This window comes from Cololabis saira, chromosome 17 (assembly GCF_033807715.1).
Source record: "Cololabis saira isolate AMF1-May2022 chromosome 17, fColSai1.1, whole genome shotgun sequence".
Classification (NCBI taxonomy): domain Eukaryota; kingdom Metazoa; phylum Chordata; class Actinopteri; order Beloniformes; family Belonidae; genus Cololabis; species Cololabis saira.
The window spans coordinates 21,441,257-21,461,232 of NC_084603.1; the positions used below are offsets into that span (position 1 = coordinate 21,441,257).

Here is a 19,976-nt window from a genome sequence, read left to right on the forward strand (position 1 = left end):
TTTCTTTTCACACAACTGTTCCATATGACCCTGTTGATCTGTGTCTTGACATATTTGTATTCCAACATCAATTCCACAGGCTTGATATCAAAATGTATCAAATTCAAATCAACTTTTTTTCTTGATGTGGTTACTGTATATGCTTACATCTACTGTACATATTACTGACACATCTCATACCTCTAAAAGTTATCCAGATACAAATCATTGTAACATGTTGTCTAAATGGAATATTTGTTTTAAGATTGGATGTATACCGTGCAACTTTTTAAACATAAAAATCAAAGCTTAAACCTTGTCAGAGGGAAATGATAAAAAGGGATTACTACAAAGCCTTTAGTGGACAGGCTGTGTCCTCTATTGACCCAGGGTTGAATGTCACAGAGAATACAATTGCATTTCCTCACTTTTGTCTGAGACCTTGCCATATTTTCCCCCCCATATTTCCTCTTGTTACAAACATACAAACCTTTCAGACAAGGCAAATACATGAAAATGCATTTTTTTGCTTCGAGTGTTGTATTTTTAGGACACATTTAATATATAATTTTCAGCTCTGTTCAGCCAGCAATAATAGGTTTTACCACTAGATGGTAGTCAATCCTCAGTTTGTAAAGAATCTTCTTTACTTCTAAAACTGAGGAGTACAAAAGCAGTTGATGCTGGATTTGATCAAGTTTGAGGAAAGGCCCTTTTCTTGCAAAACCATGTTTGCAAAGTGTTAAGCGTCATCTTTAATCATGTCTTACTACTGGTTCTTTTGCAATTATAGGTGGAGAACTCAGGAGATCCATGGGAAAACTTCCAGAATTCCCAGTCACTATCCTATTGGGAATGTGTGTACCTGCTGATGGTGACGATGTCCACAGTGGGCTACGGGGATGTCTATGCAAAAACCACGTTGGGACGACTCTTTATGGTCTTCTTCATCCTCGGTGGTTTGGTAAAATCAGATTTTTCTTCCGTCCTTCCTCCCCTTCTGCCCTTTTAAACCCTGCTTGACCCCATCGATAGACAGTATTCAGTTTTACAGAATCTGTATAGTTAATACATCTGTATATAATTAATGTAAATGCTTATTACTGTATGATATGTTTGTATAATGTTTTTTAAATGTTAGAACTATGTTGCCTGTATAGTACATGTTATATAAATGTCACAGTGTAGTTGTATCCTTTTGTTTAGCCTACTGTATCTTGTCTACCGTAGTTACAGTTCTTTGTGCTCCTCTGTCCCCTCCCCTTATGTATACTCCCTGTATTTGTTTGATTAGAAGGCTTTTTCTGATAATATTGTCATTGTTCTCTTAGTAGCAGTTGCGGTTTCAGGACACCCCTCCTTCCGTGTCTCCTCCCACAATTCCAACAAACACAGGGGCAGGGAGATGAGGCTTAGGCCAGCCTGACTGTTACCATAGCAACAACAGCCTCCCACTCCCTCCCTCCCTCTCACCTTCCTCTGATCCAGCATCCTGTTGGGCTGCCACACTAGTACATTACCTACCTACAGATTTGCACGCATATCCCTTTAAAGCACACACGTATATATATATATTAGTGTATGTATATATATATATATATATATATATATATATATATATATATATATATATATATATATATATATATATATATATATATATATTAGTGTATATATATATATATATAGTGTGTATATATATATATATATATATATATATATATATATATATATATATATATACACTATATATATATATATATATATATATATATATATATATATATATATACACTATATATATATATATATATATATATATATATATATATATATATATATATATATATATATATATATATATATATATAGGACTGTGCCTCCTCCTCTACATTCCCATATAAAGAATAGAGGATTTACCCAAATCACAGACACTATATTCTGCAGTTAGACTTCCATCAGTATGTGCTGATGACCTACAGCTGTGTGGATATGTGCTGTATCGTGGCCATGGTGACAGATTGTGTTTTTCCCAGTGCTGAGAGCTCTGGAAGTCTTTAGGCAACCACCTTTGCCTGCTTCCTATCAGCAGCAGCAGCTGAATAATGACTCCAGGCTGGAGGTATTTTAAAGCCAGGGATCAAATCAAACTCATTTATAACCCAGAAGAAGTAGAAGAAAAAGGAAAAGGGGAAACATATTATTCCTCTCAATGCACAGGCAGATTTTCCAAGCATTGTAATATTTACAATGGTAAAAGTCCCTTCTGTGTTTGCTCTTTTGTAACAGCAGTTACTATCCCATTCACAAATGCAATCCTGTGTTCACACAACAGGCTGTGAAACTTTGCAAAATGCATCCAGCTCATTTTCTAGCCCAACAAATGAGTCTTAATGTGTTTTGCAGCTGTGGACCATCAGGTGGGCCTATTCAAATCAACCTGCCAGATCATCTGTGTTTGTTGGACAAAACATGGCACATAGGTTTTTTATTCTCTCTTAGTTTTAGAACATCCTTCGGGTGCTATCACAGACTGACTATCCATCAGCTGTGACAAAATTCTTGTCAACTAACAACAACCAAACTTGTTCCTAAAGATTTACCTTTAAATAATGGGGCTACTTTTTGTCAATAGGAAAATGCAATATACATTTTTTTAATATAGATATAATGATATCTCTCTTGTTAATCAGGCGTAACAAGTCTCTGCATACAAAGAAAGAGATGCTTTTACCTGATTTCTATAACAAACTAATATTTTCCACATTTCAGAAATTTGGGTTCATGCACCAGTTTCCCAAAACCCACTCTGTAGCGGAGTAGTCTCTTTTTTAGTCTCTTCTTCTGTCTTCTGTATCTTCTCCTTAGGCCATGTTTGCCAGCTACGTCCCTGAAATCATAGAGTTAATAGGAAACCGCAAGAAATATGGTGGTTCCTATAGTGCGGTTAATGGGAGAAAGTAAGTATTCCAGATGGTTCTGCTGTTTTTCTGTGTGCGGTAGAACCCTCTCTGCATGCATTTTTCTTTTTTCTGTTCCATGCATGTAGGCCATGTTTGCTCGCTACGTGCCAGAAATTGCTGCTCTCATCCTTAATCGGAAGAAATACGGAGGGAGTTATAACTCGACACGAGGCAGAAAGTAAGTTGAAATCCAGACAAGGTGTGGTTGTGTGACTCAACTGCACCCCCGTTAAGTTTATAGGCACCGGGGGTTAGTTAACTTGACTTTTTAGCGCGGTAAAGTCTGACTACAGTTAAAGGTACATTGTGTTAAGTCACACTGCGTGACTGGAGACCTTGGCCATTAGGACACGTCCATGCCCCTTCTTCTTTCTTTCTTTCTTTCTTTCTTTCTTTCTTTCTTTCTTTCTTTCTTTCTTTCTTTCTTTCTTTCTTTCTTTCTTTCTTTCTTTCTTTCTTTCTTTCTTTCTTTCTTTCTTTCTTTCTTTCTTTCTTTCTTTCTTTCTTTCTTTCTTTCGAACTGCCTCTATCTGTCCTTCATTCAGAGCTTACCTGAAGTCATTTGTGTGCTGTTCATTTCTTTTGTCGTCTTTCAGACATCCTGTGTTTTGCTTTCATTTGATTTGGAAAATAGAGCTTTCATGACTACCACACTTAGACTAACGACATACTAACCTGTGGTGCTTCGATGCGATACATGTGCCCAATGTGTCTCACTAATGCAGCCTTGCTTGTAGGGATTCAGGATGAAAAAAAAAAAATCAATCAAAATGAAAGAAAACAGTCATGAAATCCCTACTATCCGCTTTAAAAGGAATTTCCCAGAAAAACATAAAAAGATTTAAATACCTGCAAGTGCATTATTATTGGTGTACTTATTAAGCATCATCAATTTAAATGACCATTGCAGGAAAATATTTTTCAATTTATTGATTTTGTTTTGGCTTGATTTTTCTCTTTTTCTTTTGTTTTTGCATGTTTTATACTTTTATTTAACTGCACCATTATGCATGTTGTCAATGACGTGCAGTTTTGTGGCTTTTTCATTGATTGCAAACTTGATGAAAAGGTCATCCTGCTGCCTTCTGTCACCGCTACCACATCGCATCATCAATGCTTGACATTACTCTGGCCCTGATCTTCAGTCAGCTCCCACACCCTGAATGCTGGATGCCTCGCTCCCATTGGAGGCTCTCAATTGCTTTTGGCTTGCTTTTGCCTGCTTGGTTCTCGGTGCTCGCCTGGTTATTGTGACTGTGTCGTGTCGGAGTTTGTCTTCAGAGGCGTATTTATCTGTATGTGTTGTTCGCCTCTTGCAGCAAAGGCTCAAACACGCTGCAAAGTATGTGGGACATTTTGTGTACTGTTAGTGCAAGAGTACCACGATACTTCTTGCTGCAGTGGTCCTCTCCTCGCCTTCTGGCTCAAACCTTACTGATGTTCGGCACACAGATTATTCCAGGCCAAATGTGATGTTTCACAGAGCAGCAAGGGTAGTCCTCTACTTTCTTTGTCGTCTCTTTTAATTTTCTGTGGCACTCAGCATCTGCTACTGTCTGCTGTCCTCTCTCTCACACTTTTACAATCTCGCCCCCATCAGTTTCAGTCATTCTGCTCAGCAGAACACATTTTAGAGAGTCAGCAGTAGAGTGAGGCTTCAGAAAAACACTTTTGTTCAACAATGTGTGCCTGTCAGTGAGATAAGATTGATGAAATGTTGTGTTTGGCCAGCGACCTCAGCCCAGACTCACAGATGGGTGCTGAGAGAAGCCCTTGTCAAATCTGATGATAGTTTCTTCCAACACTTTATTTTCTCCTTTTACACCCCTTTCCAACTCTCTCTCTGGTTGGACATGTGGTAACAATCAGAAGACAGCCGCTGAACACACAAGTCCAGAGCAGCTTTGAGTTTTTTGCATAACCATTAAGCTCTGGATGTGTAGGATCATATTAAAGTTTGGTTTGTCGTGTGGGTTCAGGATTGTCACTGGTGTTCCAAGGCATTATCATTTAACAGCTGTCAGCGAACAAAAAAAGTATCATGGAAATGAGATTAGGAGATTACAAGTAACGGGCTGATTATAAGACTCGTAAACAGTGAGGTCATGAGCTATTTTGAATGAAAGCCTTAGCTTTTTCATGTCTGTGCTCGGGTGCTGTCATCTAAAACAGGCCTTCAAGGTTATTTAGAAGTGAGACGGATCCATACTGGATTTCTGCTTCTTGCCGATGTTGCTTATAGTACTTTGTGCAGTGTAGCATACACTCATGAGCACAATGACAGCTCTCAGCCAGTGTATACTGACATAGTAATGACAAGTGTTTTGTTCTGTTGGCGCCCGCTGCACTCGGGGCCCTGTGGTTTCCATTATGACTCCATGGTTTCCATTAGCCCCCAACTTCAGCAGAGGAGTTGGCACGGAAACTGACTTCAACCCTGGCTGAACTCGAGCACGCACCTTTGAAAGTCCTCTGTGAGGGACAGAAAGTTGGGGCGTGCAGACCCAGATACACCCACATAATCCTCCATGAACACATGCGCGTGTTTACGTAATGATAAAACATAGACCCTGTTGAAAGGGTGAAAGGACTTCTATACCATGGTACTCTAATGCACGCCGTATTTCCCAAGTTTGTTATTATTATGTACTTTTTATTGTTTGCAGCTTCACACACTTTCCAAACATTAATTAGAGAAGACGCAATATCACTAAATCCTGTAAAATGTCCCTCAAAGCTGATAGAAAACCAAAAAAGGGAGCAAAGTTCTGGAATTGCAACATTTTGGTGATGAGTCTTGCAGTAGGTTTCATCACTGACGTAAGGATTAGAGCAGTAGCAAGCGAGTGACCTCTGTTGCTGATGTTTGAGCCCTCTGTTTGTTCATTTTGTATTCAGTGTATCCCCAAAGACATCCCGGGATGTTTCATGAATGCATGCTCTGTGTGCATGCTCTGTGATATTCATTTGCATTTAATGGGACTGTGTACTGTTTTTTTTTTGTTTTTGTTTTTTTCAGATTTTCTTTACTGTCTGGATCATTGCGTGTAGTTTACTTGTGAAAATCTATGCCATTGTTGTGCTCCATTCTTTTTTTCCTTGCTTTCATTTAATCTATTTAGTTAAATCCATGTAGTTCAGTTTACCCTTTAAATCTGATTAACTGGCAGAGATGATTTTTCTTCTTCAAGTAGCTATTTATGAAATCATTTCCAAGAAAAAAAAAAAAAAAAGGTTCAGCTTGATTAGGACACATTTCTTTCACATTTGTCAAGTAAATATTTCCATCTTTAACATGGAGACTGAAATGCGTGTCTTCATCAGGGGAATAAACACAGTTTGTACCAGAGGAGGTTAGGGTCTTTATGATGATTTAAAAGAAAAAAAGGGAGAACCCCTCGTGTGAGTGTATGCTTATCTACATGCCATGTACTGTACAGGCATTAAAACCTTCTACTATGTGTGTGTTTGACATTCAACCCACATAAACCAAATAATATGACTTATTATTCTGTATATTTCCTCTATATCCTCACGGAGGGCCATTTGGATACTTAAATAGGAAATCATAAGAGATTTTCTTGCTTTACTTGTCATGAAATGGGAAACATCTTGTGCCAAGTAATGCTGGCTGCTCGCAGACTTGCCAGCTCATCAGCCAGTAAGACCACACAGTCCTTTGCTCAGCACCGGCCAACCATGCAATCACGGCTGCTCATTAGATTCTCTTAAAGGGCAGAGGCAACATTTGTGAAGATCATTACGTCCTGCAACATCCACTAACCATCATTACCTCAGTATGTCTGTCACATCACTTTGCCAAGTCCACTTCAATTCAGATCTGCCCGGTCCATATGGTTATGGCGCAGGAGAGCACTCAGTGAACTGGACTATGGTTCTCATTTAATATCAATAAATTTCTCTGTTGCGTTTAAACCTGCCAGACTGAGTCAGATCTCTGAAATGTTCTATATAATTTTTGACATTGACTTTAAAAGGTTAATGTGTTCACCAGAGTTTCCGTCTTGTGTGTGAGAGCATGATGATGGCTTGAAGGAAACCTGTCACAAGTAATCTAGTTCATTGATAATGATTTACAGAGTTAACAAGTATAACCGATGCACTATTTTTTTTTGTTTAGGAGAAAGTAACTTAATACCTACATTGTTAAGCTGTCCAGTCCTCCTGCACTTAAAACTTAAGTGGTTCAATTGTCTCCTGGCACATCAAGTAGTGCATAAGGCCATTGTCATTACACAGATTGCCTTATGGGTCTCCATAGGGTAATTAGGGTGTCTATTGAGTGTCTACACTAATCCATGTCAGTATAAGACTGGGAATCAACTGAGCTAGTTTTCACTTGTGACATTTAACCTCAACTCCGGCAGAGTTAAACTCAGCTCATTTTCAAGCGTAAATGAAGCTTAGAACGAATCCTGCGTTCACATCTCTGTCCTCAAATTAAATCAGAACTAATAAAGGCTGAGACTTTGTGTTCTTAATAAAAAAGGTATCTCTCAAGGAATGTACAGTATTACTGTTCCAAAATTGTGTAAGGAGTAACATAACCTGAGATGATGCTTAAGGGAAGCAGATGGAAAGCTTTCAGACCCTGTCAGGGTTTTCATATTTAATTTTTTTTTACACCTACTGTAGAAGAAAGTACACCCTTACTGTAATTAAGTCAGATCCAAACAAGGGGGAGCATAAAATAAAGGAAAAAAAACAACAACAATCTCTTCAAGCGAAGTTTCATGCTCTGTTTTCTTAACACACCATTTGCAGTTGTTGGTGAACAGTTCTTCTTTCCCTCCATCCATAAGCTATACATGCTTGTTCCAGTTGAGGCTCACAGGGATCTGCTGGAGTCTATCCCAGCTCGCTACGAGCAAAACGCAGGGGTTCATCCTGGACAGCTCACCATGCTCATCACGACGCCACATATAAACAAACAACCACACATGCTCAGGCTCACTCCTACGTGCAATTCAGAATCACCAATGGTGGTGGACTGTTGGAGGACAAAAAACCCAGTTTAAAGGGGAGCCCATTTAGCCAAAAGATTTTTCACTGTCTGAGAATGATGCAGATTCCTCGCTAAAGGTTGAAGGCCTTTTAGGGAGGAATTCTCTTAGTTCACCTGACCATGAAAGCCCGATTGGCACAGTCTGCTGATGGCTCCGGGCCTCTTTCAATTGGGAATGATGGAGAATAATGTTGTGGGTTTCAGCTCATTCAAGAATGTGGAGGTGTTCTTCTTTCCTTCTTTCTTTCCTGAGCACACAGCCCTGCCTCAAAGATCTCTCAACCTGATGGCACAGATACCTTAAACCACCTTGTATATAAGCTTTCTTAATTATATCTGATCAATTCAAATAGCCAATCTACAGTTTGCACAGCACAGCTCATATCAAAGGGTCTGAATGTCTAACCAGGTGATAATTTCTACAATTCTTAACAAATGCATAAAAATGACTAAAGGTTTGAAACAAGAAAAAAAAATCAGTGCTGTATTAAGTAAAGAGCACTTTTTTTCATGTACAACACGTGATACTTGAAGAAGCAACTGAAAGGATAACTCTGATATGGCGCTAAATTGTTGGAGAAGCACCACAAGTTTCATTGTTGTAGCAATGATCATCCAAACTGCCCCCAGTGAGCCTCGTCTCAAAATTCAGTTCAGAGGACAAATGGGGACACAACTTAAGCCCCAACATTGTTCATAACTAACCTCGTTCTCCCCTTCGGCTGTAATCAGCCCTGTGCAGCATCTGACCGATTCCTCTGCTGAATCTCGCCAGGAACCTGTCAAACACTCCGGGGTTCTGTTTGGAGTTTTTGTCAGCCACAGGCCTCCAAGTCATTTAGAGAGTTTTAGTAATGCTCTGTATAAACGCATGAGCATATTGACGTACATGTCTTTGTCAACATCCATTCTGCTTACAAAGGGGCGGTTTGGCTGAAGGGACAGTTTTTATATGGAGAATGGATGACAGTCCAACCACTGTGGGCTCTGTAATTATATCTTAGATTTACTAAAGTGGTTCAGAGTTGAGTGCTTGATTGCACTTGCCGTGCAGAATTTAACCACTTTTGTTACTTTGGGGAAAAATATTCACATTTATGGCAAGAAAGATATAATTCAGTTACTTGTTTGCTTTGCGAAGACATTTCTTGACATGTCTATTGAGATTTTTTTCACTTTATATTTTGGTTAAATGTTAGCGTGCTTTGGTTTGACTGATTATCTCCGGGAGTCATGCCAGTGTTTTCAGTGACTGATGTTGCCCATTCAAGATAATCTCTTCCCCCCTTCCAGGCACATTGTGGTCTGTGGTCATATTACCCTCGAAAGTGTCTCCAACTTCCTCAAAGACTTCCTACACAAGGACAGGGATGATGTCAATGTAGAAATTGTTTTTCTCCATAAGTAAGTTAATCTTTTCCCTCTCACAGTACGCGGAGTAATGCTGATCCATACATGCCCTAACCCCTTCTCCTCTTCTCTCTATATGCTAGTATTTCCCCTAATCTTGAGCTGGAAGCCTTGTTCAAACGTCATTTTACCCAAGTAGAGTTCTACCAGGGTTCTGTTCTCAACCCTCATGATCTGGCGCGAGTGAAGGTACTGTCAGTGATCACAGTCATGGAGACATGATCACGAGAAATATTAGCTGTTAAATGTGTCTATAGGTTACACTGAAGAGATAAAAAAGCAATATTCTGTTATGTTCATTTTCATTTTGTTGACATGCGAAAAAACAATTTCTGTCATCTTTTTTTTTTTTAAATGGACATCAATAAAAGATAAAATAGGACTGCATTATGTTGAGCTTTCGTTGCTTGTAACCAAATACCAACATATATTTTACCTTTAACACTTTGTTTGGTTCTTTAAACGTAGATCGAGTCAGCGGATGCCTGCTTAATTCTAGCCAACAAATATTGTCCAGATCCTGATGCTGAAGATGCCTCCAATATCATGAGGTATCATATCGTCTGAACTAGAAACTGACCTTGAAATGTGTTACATTTCCGTGTTTAATGCTCACACTTATCTTTTAAGGGTTATTTCAATCAAGAACTACCATCCCAAGATCAGAATCATCACGCAGATGCTACAATATCACAATAAGGTAAGCCGAGGCCCCGTCTGTAATCTGATAGGCCCCGGAACTGCCCCTGTTCTGTCAATCAACGGGAAAGCTGAGAATTTGATGATCACTGCTGCAGTTCCACCCAAAAACTGTTGGTGGCAGTGCGCCTGTTGCGTCAATACAAGTGAATAGAAGAAGAAACATCTCGATGCACTCTAGGTGGGACAAACAGATGACGGTAGACGTTATTGGACAGTTTGATTTGGAGGGAGGGTTCACTTCCTTTTAAAATATTTGTGGCGGGCTGAACGTAACGTAAGGATTGCGTTTTCATTCTGCTTCCAAAGAAAGAAGATGATGTTAAATTAAAAGGAGCCCTTTCACATAGAGGGCGCAGAGCGCAGACCGCCGCCGGCTTTCCCATTTTTTAATTTCACCGTGCCGGGCTGTGACGACATCTCGGCGCGTCCAATAGGAGAGAAGGGAGAAGAGAGAGAAAGGAGAAGAGAGAAAGTTGTGTCCAATAGGAGAGAAAGGGTCGGAGGCTCTGTGCCGACTCTGCGCCCTACCCGGCGGTGGGCGCGGCGCAAACGCGCTCTATGTGAAAGCAGCTTAATACTGTTGGCCCCTGAAGGTTACATTTGGCCCCATAATGGCCCCCGTTTCAGAAAAATCCTAGAACATCCAGTGGTTATAATTGCTTCACTATCATGTTGACAACTCCAGCTCTCCACACAATGAAAGAATATTGTGACAGTGATTAGCTTCCAACGGGGATCTTAAAAACTGTGTGGTGCTTTTAAGTGGTTGTTTTTATTTTGAGTCATCCAAGTTACTAACATCTTGAAAGGGGTCAACTCTGAGTGAACAACTGAGAGCTTCACAGTTTCAGTAGTAACTCGCACTAGTGTATTTCACATAACGGGAACACTTATGCACATCTGTGCAATAATAGATGCAATTAATAACCCATTTAGGGTATTTTTGAACCACTAATCAAAAAATAAGAATAGCATAAAAGCTGTGCAGTTCTAAAAGATACAGTAAAAAAAGAATGCAATGACATTTAAAACTAAACTCAGTTAAAACCCATTTTCAATGAAAAGACAACAAAACGGTTTCAGAAAAATAAAAGTTCTAAATGTTCTGAATATTTTGAAAATATATGACAGAGGCATGTTACCACTGTGTTGCATCACCTTTCCTTTTAATAAAACTCAGTAAATAACTCTTGAGACCAGTGCCTTTAGTTTTCATAGCAGAAGACTTTTCCATCCCTGCTTGATCTGCGATTTCAGCAGTTCAACAGTTTGGTGCTTCTTTTATTGTTCTATTTTTGACTTGTTAACTCAATAAATGTCTGAATGACGGGTTAGGATCACAGGTAGCTTAAGCCCTGGATTCCTTCACTACAGAGACGTGCCGTTTTAAAACATGCAGAATGTTGGCTGGCATCGTCTGGCTGGAATAAGCAAGCACTTTCCCGTAAACAGATATCCTTGACTCGCGTCTACAGAAATTTCTTTTAGGTCTTAAAATCTTTAATGATATTATGTACCCCAGAATTCTGCTGACACATTTGTAAAATATTTTAAATTTATTGCCAGCAATGTTATTAAATCATGGAGCTGTTTAACTACACAGTCTTTCAGTCTTTACATCTTTACATTCCTCTTTTCTTGCTCCTATCCTAACTTTTTTGAAACACATTTTCAGCAACTAATGTGTTGATTTTATGCTTTTTCAATAAAATTCATGATTCAAAGGTTCTGCAAGTAACTGCTGTTTTCATTGCTTATTTTCATTTTACACAGGGTTTCCAGGAATTTGGGAAATTATATTCTAAATACTTAACTTGAGTTAACCACCTGTAAAAAGGAAATGCAGCTCATGTTATATCTAATTACTTTACACAAATTGATTTTTTTTTTTCAGGCTGGGCTTTTCCGTCAGCAGGCTAGATAGCTGTTATATCTGTTATACAGTCTTTTAACTAAGATGAGCGAACAAGCTGCTGATTGTTATGTATAGTTTGTTTTGTTCTTTTTTCTTTTTGTTGTATAAATTAAGCAAGATCTGTTTGTGTGCTCTTGGGTTGGCTTTCTATTGATTTTCAGAGCCATTCTAGTTAGTCATGCTCTCAGTCAGCGCTCACTTTCTGTCTGCTGGCTTGAGGTTTACATCGATAAGCCTTTGCATTTTGCACAGCAAAAGTGTTGAACTATTCCTTTAAGTTATGATACATAGATCTTTTTCTTTCTTGCGATGAAGGCCCATCTGCTGAACATTCCGAGCTGGAACTGGAAGGAAGGTGATGATGCTATCTGCCTGGCAGAGCTGAAGGCAGGTTTCATTGCCCAAAGCTGTCTGGCGCAGGGCCTGTCGACCATGCTAGCCAACCTTTTCTCCATGAGGTCCTTCATTGAGGTAACACAGAGTGCAAGATTAACTTTCTTTGTCTGTCTGTCTTAAGACACTAAAGTAGTGTAGATAAATGAATTCTAGCATTGCACTTTAGTAACAGAGATAATTTATTTGTGGATTGGAAGTGAGGTTAACATAAGTGGATACAGTCCTGCAGCTTCTCTGGTGACAGATAGACGAGATCTATCATAAACTACATTCCTCGGGAAATTCTGACATCTCTGTCCAGAGAAAGTCTTCCATTACTGTTTCCAGTCATTTTGGTACATCATATTTTATAGTGACTTGTCATGAAAAATCTGTTCAGCGTTTCTGTGGCTTAACATTGAAGAGGTGCTTGCTTCTATCAAAGCACTGTTCTCATGTCATAAAAGTGATGGATCAGCATCTAATAACTAGGTTGATGTTGTGCAGTGGATCATCTGCAGACCACATTGGGCTGCTGTTGGAACGCATACAGGGTTGGCTTTTTTCATCTTCACATGCAACATTTCCATACTTGTTTTTCTCTGCTTAGATTGAGGAGGACACATGGCAAAAGTATTACCTTGAAGGAGTGGCTAATGAGATGTACACAGAGTATTTGTCCAGTGCCTTTGTAGGCCTCTCCTTTCCCACTGTCTGCGAGTAAGTATCCGCCTGGGATGTGAGTCTGTTTTTATACTCTTTGCCTATAATGAGTGTATTTGTTTTGCAGGCTGTGCTATGTGAAGCTGAAGCTGTTGCTTATTGCAATTGAATACAAGTCTGAGCAGAGAGAGAGCAGGTTTGTATTACTGGATATGTCTTCCTGTAACACTGAATGCAAATGTGGTAACAGTAACCCACTGAGTGGTTTGTTTCAAATGGATCTTTTCATGAAATATATAGGTCTTTTTTTTCTCAAGTCCTCTTAAAAGTGTTGATGGGATTATTCAATGGAAGGTTAAGCCATAGCATAACAGTATGACTTTGTTTGTTGTTAGAAAATACTTTAAGTAACTTTAAGTTCATTTTATGAAATGTAATACAAAAACGGCTTAAAAAGGTAGTAAAGACTGACTTAAAGTTGGATATTTTTCCACCAACTCTTCACAGCAACTTGTATGTTCTTATTTTAGCAATTAAAAGCCAAAATATTTAAAAAAAATGCTATTCTTGGTTTCTCTTTACTGTATATTGATGCTCCAGAAACATTTAGAGTAAAAGTACATCAAACGAACCAAAAATGTTCTTAAATCTCTATTTTGTAGTCTTAAGAAAAGTCATTAAAATGATGAAATAGTGCTGCTTCCTCCGAAATTCAACTTTTTGCAAAAGAAAATAAAAAGAAAGCAGCATCATATAATGCTGCCTGTGCTCAGCATATGGGGGATTCTGTCAGATAATAATTAAATAACTCCACTGGAGTAACTTGATACTCGCTGCATTTGGTTTTCTTTCATCGCTATGAAAAAAAATCGGCTGTAAATACTAAATCACATTTCACATCTCACATTGTGCTTCAACAACTTAACTCTACAGTGTCCATGTTCAGTCTGTATGAACACCACTAACTACATCAGTCTTGGTTTTTATCACCATTATTGACATATTATATTAATATTCCAACTTTATGCTTGACCCCTTTTTCTTTTAAGTTTGACTTTTTCTTTTTAATGAAATTATCTTTATATTGAATTTAATGAATTGGTGATCCTTGTTTCCTTTACACTTCCAGACCTCTTTATGTATTGTCACAGACTTTTGTGCCATTAATACTGTAAACTTGCCAATGCATTCTCACAAACCTTTTTTTTCTTCATTATAGTAGTTTTAAAACAATGACTCCAGGTTGAAGGGACCTCAACATCAGACAAGCATCACACGGCATAGCTAGTGAATGTGCAGAGACACTTAAGATACACTTATATCCTCCTCTTTTTTTTTATTCTGATGATACCTGTTTGATTTGAGATTTTTTCTTGTTGTTTGCAGAAGCCGAAAGCGGTATGCCCTCTACCTTATCTTACTTCCAAAGTTCCACCCAATCTCCACCACTTTAAAGCTTCTGACTTTGGGAGTTTCCCCAAGGATATTTTTCCAAACACTATCTCACAGGCCTCTTTTTCCAACTCCTATTTTTTTGTGTCCCTTGTGCTTAATGCACTAACTTCTTTGCAGGCAGAGAGAGGATAGAGAAATTGGAATTGTTTGTAGAAGTGCTGTATCTTTGTCTTTGCTGTTGTCGGTGTATCAAGGCCAAACCCTCACCCTCTCCATATCTCCCTCTTATTTGATCTTTTTCACTTTTGTCCTTAGCCAAACCCTCTGCTTAAATGATTTCTCTCACTTTCAGTTCTTTTTCAGTGTCGCTCAGTTGATATCCTATTGTATGTTACTGTAGCTTTGAGAAGCGAAGCATTTCACTCATCGGTAAAAATCATTACCAGAGCAGTACTTTGTGGTTCTTTGTCTCAGAATCAGTGAAGAGTTTGTATCGACATATTTTACATCAGATGTGGTGTCAGTAAGCGCTGATAATTTGTTGAGCTACAGTTTGGATTTAGTCTTGAAATAAGCTGACTGGTTACCATCCATTGCTGTAGACAGCAGTTAATATAACAGCATGTTTTTTCTTCACCAGCAGCAACTCAACAATACTTTTTTTTACCTTCTGCACACTAGGAAAGGCATGGAGGCGTTGAATTTGGATAGCATTAGGTTTATCCAAACTGAAGTTTAATTCACTTGCTCATTTCATTTTTGCATTCCACCACCCTCTCATGTACTCAGTGCTACATGTTCATCCATCTGTGCATGTTTGTGCGTCTGAGTGCGTGTGATTACCTTGAGAGGGAGAGTTCATGTGGAAGATTGTGCATTTTTGTTTGTCCCGGCCACCATGTACAACCATGTTCGTGCGTCTTTCGAGTAGATGTTTTTAAGTGAGGTCACTTCCTGTCAGTTTGGTGTTTGAGAAACAATCCAACTGCACAGAAGTTACTGCAACCGTCTGCATCTACGTACCTGTCCCTATACCTGTACTGCGGTGGCTATGCCTTTCTGTGTGATTACTGTCCTCTTCATGCTGTTTGGTAACTGCATGCTACAACACGATCACAGAGGGTGTTTGACGCTTGCCTTGTTGCTCACAATATGAGGTTTTGATGGGCTTTTTTTCTTTTTTTTTCTTTTTAAGTTTCGATTAATTAGTTTGCACCTACAGTATTTAGGAAAAATGTCTTGGATGGATCAACTATAAAATCTCAGATTTGGGCAGCAATGTTTGTGGAACTGTCTTGATTTAATTTTTTTTTTTCTCTTATTTTCAATTAAGAGCATGCCAGGTGTAATGCCTGTTTCCTTTTTTGGGGGGGACATTCAGTCTGAGTGAATGTTAGATGCCCTTATAGTTCTTGGAGTGAGGAAAAACAAATCTGATCTGCATGACTGTTGCAACTTCCTGATATGTACATGAATTAAACTGCTCCCTAAAAATCTATATGTATTCACATTTATGTTATTCAAATTAACTTTTGCAGAGCTCAGAGGAAAGATGATATATTTGAAATGTTTCAACGGACATACCACTCCATTCCTGCCCTGAGACTAAGCAGAGTATTATTTTGAAAATGAACTAAAATCATTAAGAATGGTTCAGTTTTAAATAAAGAATTAAATGATAAAAGAAAGAAGAAAAAAATGTCTAAATCATCTTTTGTCTGGGCTTTTATTTTGAAAGAGTGTGACCCTTAAAGTTCAGTGTTTTGACATCTTGGTTCACACTCACCTCATTGATGATTGTTGCCCACAGGTAACCATTAATGACTAGGGTGTGTGGGTGTGTGTACAGTTTATGTGTGTGGCATATACCTTTTGTCTTAGTCTAATTAATGGGGAATGATACAGCTAATCACTTTAAATGCAAAGGGTTTTTAATTGAACCACTAACAAAAATGTTCAAACATACCAGTGAAACATTTTTTCTCTTGTCCTTTCTTTAGATATGAATACAATGAAAATCCTATGAAATTAAGTCCGCATTGGCCCTGCCACAGTAGAAATGCATTCAAATTATTTTAATGTGAAAAAAAATACGGATATTTTCTAAGAAGTTTTATTCTGCTTTTGGTGGGTTTTTTTCTAATCAGTCCTTTTCCATTAGCTAAATCTAGCCGAGTCACTAGTATTGAGGGGAAACAAAGAGCTGTTCATTCCCTTTCATCCCACTGTCAAATACTAACCGAGACACCAACTCTTACTGTACGCTCTCTGTACAGCTACGTCTCAGTGGTCATCATAACATTCGTTTTGACCAAATGACTGTATTTGAGTGATGGTCTAAAACCACTCCATGGCCATAATTTTAATTCTTTCTACTCATGTTCCTTTACCTGTTCCTCTCTGTCCCTCTTTTCACTCAGGCCAATCCAATGCCATTCTGTAAAGAAAAGAATTAAAATTAAATGTGCAATCATACTGTTGTACATTTTGTCCATACTTGTAAGAATCATATCACAATTTAAATCACAATTTAATAATTAGAGTACCAATTATGTTTATGATAACTAATAATTTCCATTACCAAGTCAAGTTAAATAAAAGATGAAGAGGGATAATGTGCTGAGAATGATGCAAAGGCCAAGTTCGGATAAGTGCAGGGTCCTGAACACATTCATTGCTTTAATAAGCGTTTGTACCATTCCTCTTGATTAGCGTTTTGTGGGCATGGACTGAATGTTGTCCATACTTTAACAAGTTTTATGTGTTTGTATGTCTCTTATTACCCAGCATCCTCATAAATCCGGGCAACCACGTCAAGATGCAGGAGGGAACACTGGGATTCTTTATCGCTAGTGATGCCAAAGAAGTTAAGAGGTGATTTGTCTGTCTCAATGAACTGACCTCTTGGCGTGCAACACTCACAGATAGCTTCTTTTAACTGCTAAACATTTTCAATGTCACTTTTAGAGCATTTTTCTACTGCAAAGCTTGTCATGATGACATCACGGACCCCAAACGGATTAAGAAATGCGCCTGCAAACGACGTGAGTAGCTGTGCTCTTATTCTGCACTGCTGGCACTCTTCCTTTTCTTCCTTTTCTTCCTCGCACTCCAAAATCCCGTGGATCTGTCTCTTTTATGCATGCAGTTTATTTTCTTGCCTACACAAAAATACCGTGCCTCTCATTGTTTCATCGTTGTTCTGTTCTCTGCAGCTGTCTTTTTAAACATTATGTGTGTTGTCACACCATTATACTCTTAGGAAAGTGTTTGATATGAGTCCCTTATAAGCAGCTGTAACCATCCATTATGGTATGATGATCCATCAAATCATTAGTGTTTTCTGGTTAATATCTTGGGTGTCTTTAGATGAGATTTTTTTTTTCCTTTGAGTTTAATTTTCAAACTTAGAAAGCACAAACAAAAGAGAAACTGAAAATACAATGCAGTACTACAAGTATAAAAAAAAATTATATTTGGTTCTATTATTTATATACAAATGTTTTTACTAGACTAGACTATTTAGCTTAATCACACACACACACACACACACACACACACACACACACACACACACACACACACACACACACACACACACATATATATATATTATTAATTCTTTTTTTCATTTTAAATCATTCTGTACAATATTTAATATTTTCTGCAGAAGGTCACCGGCAGCTTTAGCAGCCTGTTGAAAACAAAATCCTGAATTTTGAATAGTTCCTTTTTTGTGAGTCTCATTTTTTACTCTGCTAACTCTAACTATATGGATAAACTGCTTACTTTCTGTTTGCTTTCTTGATATGTTTATGTCACTGACTGTGTTGATGAACACAGTGAAATGTTTAATGTTATTACCGTTGTTTCCAACGAGAGTTGCATTTACAAAAATGACAGTTCCATTACAGCAATGGAAACCTGTCCTACAGCCTTGTTCTGTTCTCTCATGTTTTGTTCTCCTCTGTTGTTTTGTCCATGTTTCTTTACGACCAGTGACACATTTTTAATGTATTTCCTTCCCTGCTGCCATTGGAAAACACCACTTTATTTAAACTACTCACTGGTAGTGATTTATTGTGAGTAAAGAAAAAAAAAATGGGTGTCCTATTACCCAGAGTGCAGTGCAAGTGTTTTTTATTCCCCCACCCCTCTTCAGCAAATAGATTATTGTATCAATGTTGCATGTACTGGTGTAGCTTCTTCATCACTCTCCTCGCCTCTCATTTCTACACTGTGCTCAGACCAGACTGAATCCAAAACAGCAGAAATTAGACTAACACCAGCGTCAGGCCTCCTCCTCTTTGGCCCAATCAGCTGATGCTCCGGTTAGCTGGAAGTAACGTCAGCGACAGGCACAAGCTCAGATTGTCTCCAAATTCAGTCATCGAACCAATCAAGTTTTGCATTTAGAAGCCAATCTGCTGTGAATCTTTTGTCATGAATGTTGATTAGCGTCCTTCAAGTGCAATGCTCCAGGAAAGCAGAAGAATGTGGCGTGTCGTCATTGATTTAGAGGAGTGAACACAATGGAAAACACATTTAAATTTATAGCTTTTCTGTCAAAGAAACTTTTCTATGACGGTTCAGAGAGCGAAAATGGTCCTTTTGGGAACTTCTTCAAATCCTAACAAGCAGGGTTGCCAAGTCACAATCACAGCGATCTGGTCTCCGTGACACCGTACCTCGCTGTGATCTCAGCCCTTTTCTAAACTCCTGGCTGAGGTTTCAGAGATCATTAGTTCCCGTCAGATTTGAAATGTCGCTGCATCAATTCAAATCTGGTTCGCCGTTTGGCCCTTCGGTTTACCTCGCTGCACTGGGTGATAAGTCCACTATTAATTCACAGAAGTAAATGTTGTATGCTTCAGTTGACACTAGATCGTGTTACTCTACAAGTCCTGGATATAAATATGGAAATGACGATGTCTGTAGAGGAAACTCAAATCCTTTGAAAACTGTTTGGCAAAATTGCATGGACCAGATGGGTGTGTTTGCTCTAAATTGGGATGATAAACACGATCAAAAAAATGAATATGTTCTTGGGATGAATCATCCTGAATGCGTTTTGTAAGTCTTTATCTTGTATGTTAACATGTACATCGCTCAAAAGTTCAACTCTTCAGGCAGCTGTATATATACTGTAATTTTCCATGCACTCTTGCTGAATAAGGGGTGTGGGGGGTGCGGGGGGTGTACAAGAATGGTGTTTCCTTTGGGACATCCTTTCTATTCAACATGCAGTCATATGAAAAAGAAAGTATGCCCTCTTGTAATTCTCCTGTATACACATCAGGACACACACATTGTCATCGAGTCCTTTTCTGATTTTAAAATGAAGTAAATACAAGCTCAGATGGGCAACAAGACTAGGATCAATTAGACTAAAAATCAAGGAGATTAAAAATCTTAAGGATACCCTAAAATGTTGCGGCTTGTCTATAACAGTAATAATTGGACAAATAACTTTATATCATCTTGTGATGTATAAACTAAACATATGTTTCTTTTTGATATGACTTGAGCGCCCTGATAACGTCTGTCT

At 38.4% G+C, this 19,976-nt stretch overlaps 1 protein-coding gene across 13 annotated transcripts in view; it reads left to right on the forward strand.

The window, feature by feature from the left end:
- kcnma1a (potassium large conductance calcium-activated channel, subfamily M, alpha member 1a) overlaps positions 1-19,976 on the forward strand; it is a 158,233-nt gene that overhangs the window by 99,575 nt on the left and 38,682 nt on the right. For 11 of the 13 annotated variants that reach the window (XM_061745430.1, XM_061745432.1, XM_061745427.1 and 8 more), the window contains 11 exons: positions 773-943; positions 2,848-2,939; positions 9,262-9,372; positions 9,462-9,567; positions 9,847-9,929; positions 10,009-10,078; positions 12,311-12,466; positions 12,981-13,090; positions 13,161-13,229; positions 17,216-17,302; positions 17,396-17,472. In XM_061745430.1, the coding sequence (XP_061601414.1) occupies positions 773-943; positions 2,848-2,939; positions 9,262-9,372; positions 9,462-9,567; positions 9,847-9,929; positions 10,009-10,078; positions 12,311-12,466; positions 12,981-13,090; positions 13,161-13,229; positions 17,216-17,302; positions 17,396-17,472 (1,132 nt within the window). Of the gene's footprint in view, positions 1-772; positions 944-2,847; positions 2,940-3,028; positions 3,121-9,261; positions 9,373-9,461; positions 9,568-9,846; positions 9,930-10,008; positions 10,079-12,310; positions 12,467-12,980; positions 13,091-13,160; positions 13,230-17,215; positions 17,303-17,395; positions 17,473-19,976 lie in introns of all 13 variants that reach the window. The other 2 variants (XM_061745435.1, XM_061745440.1) reach the window with 1 other exon arrangement.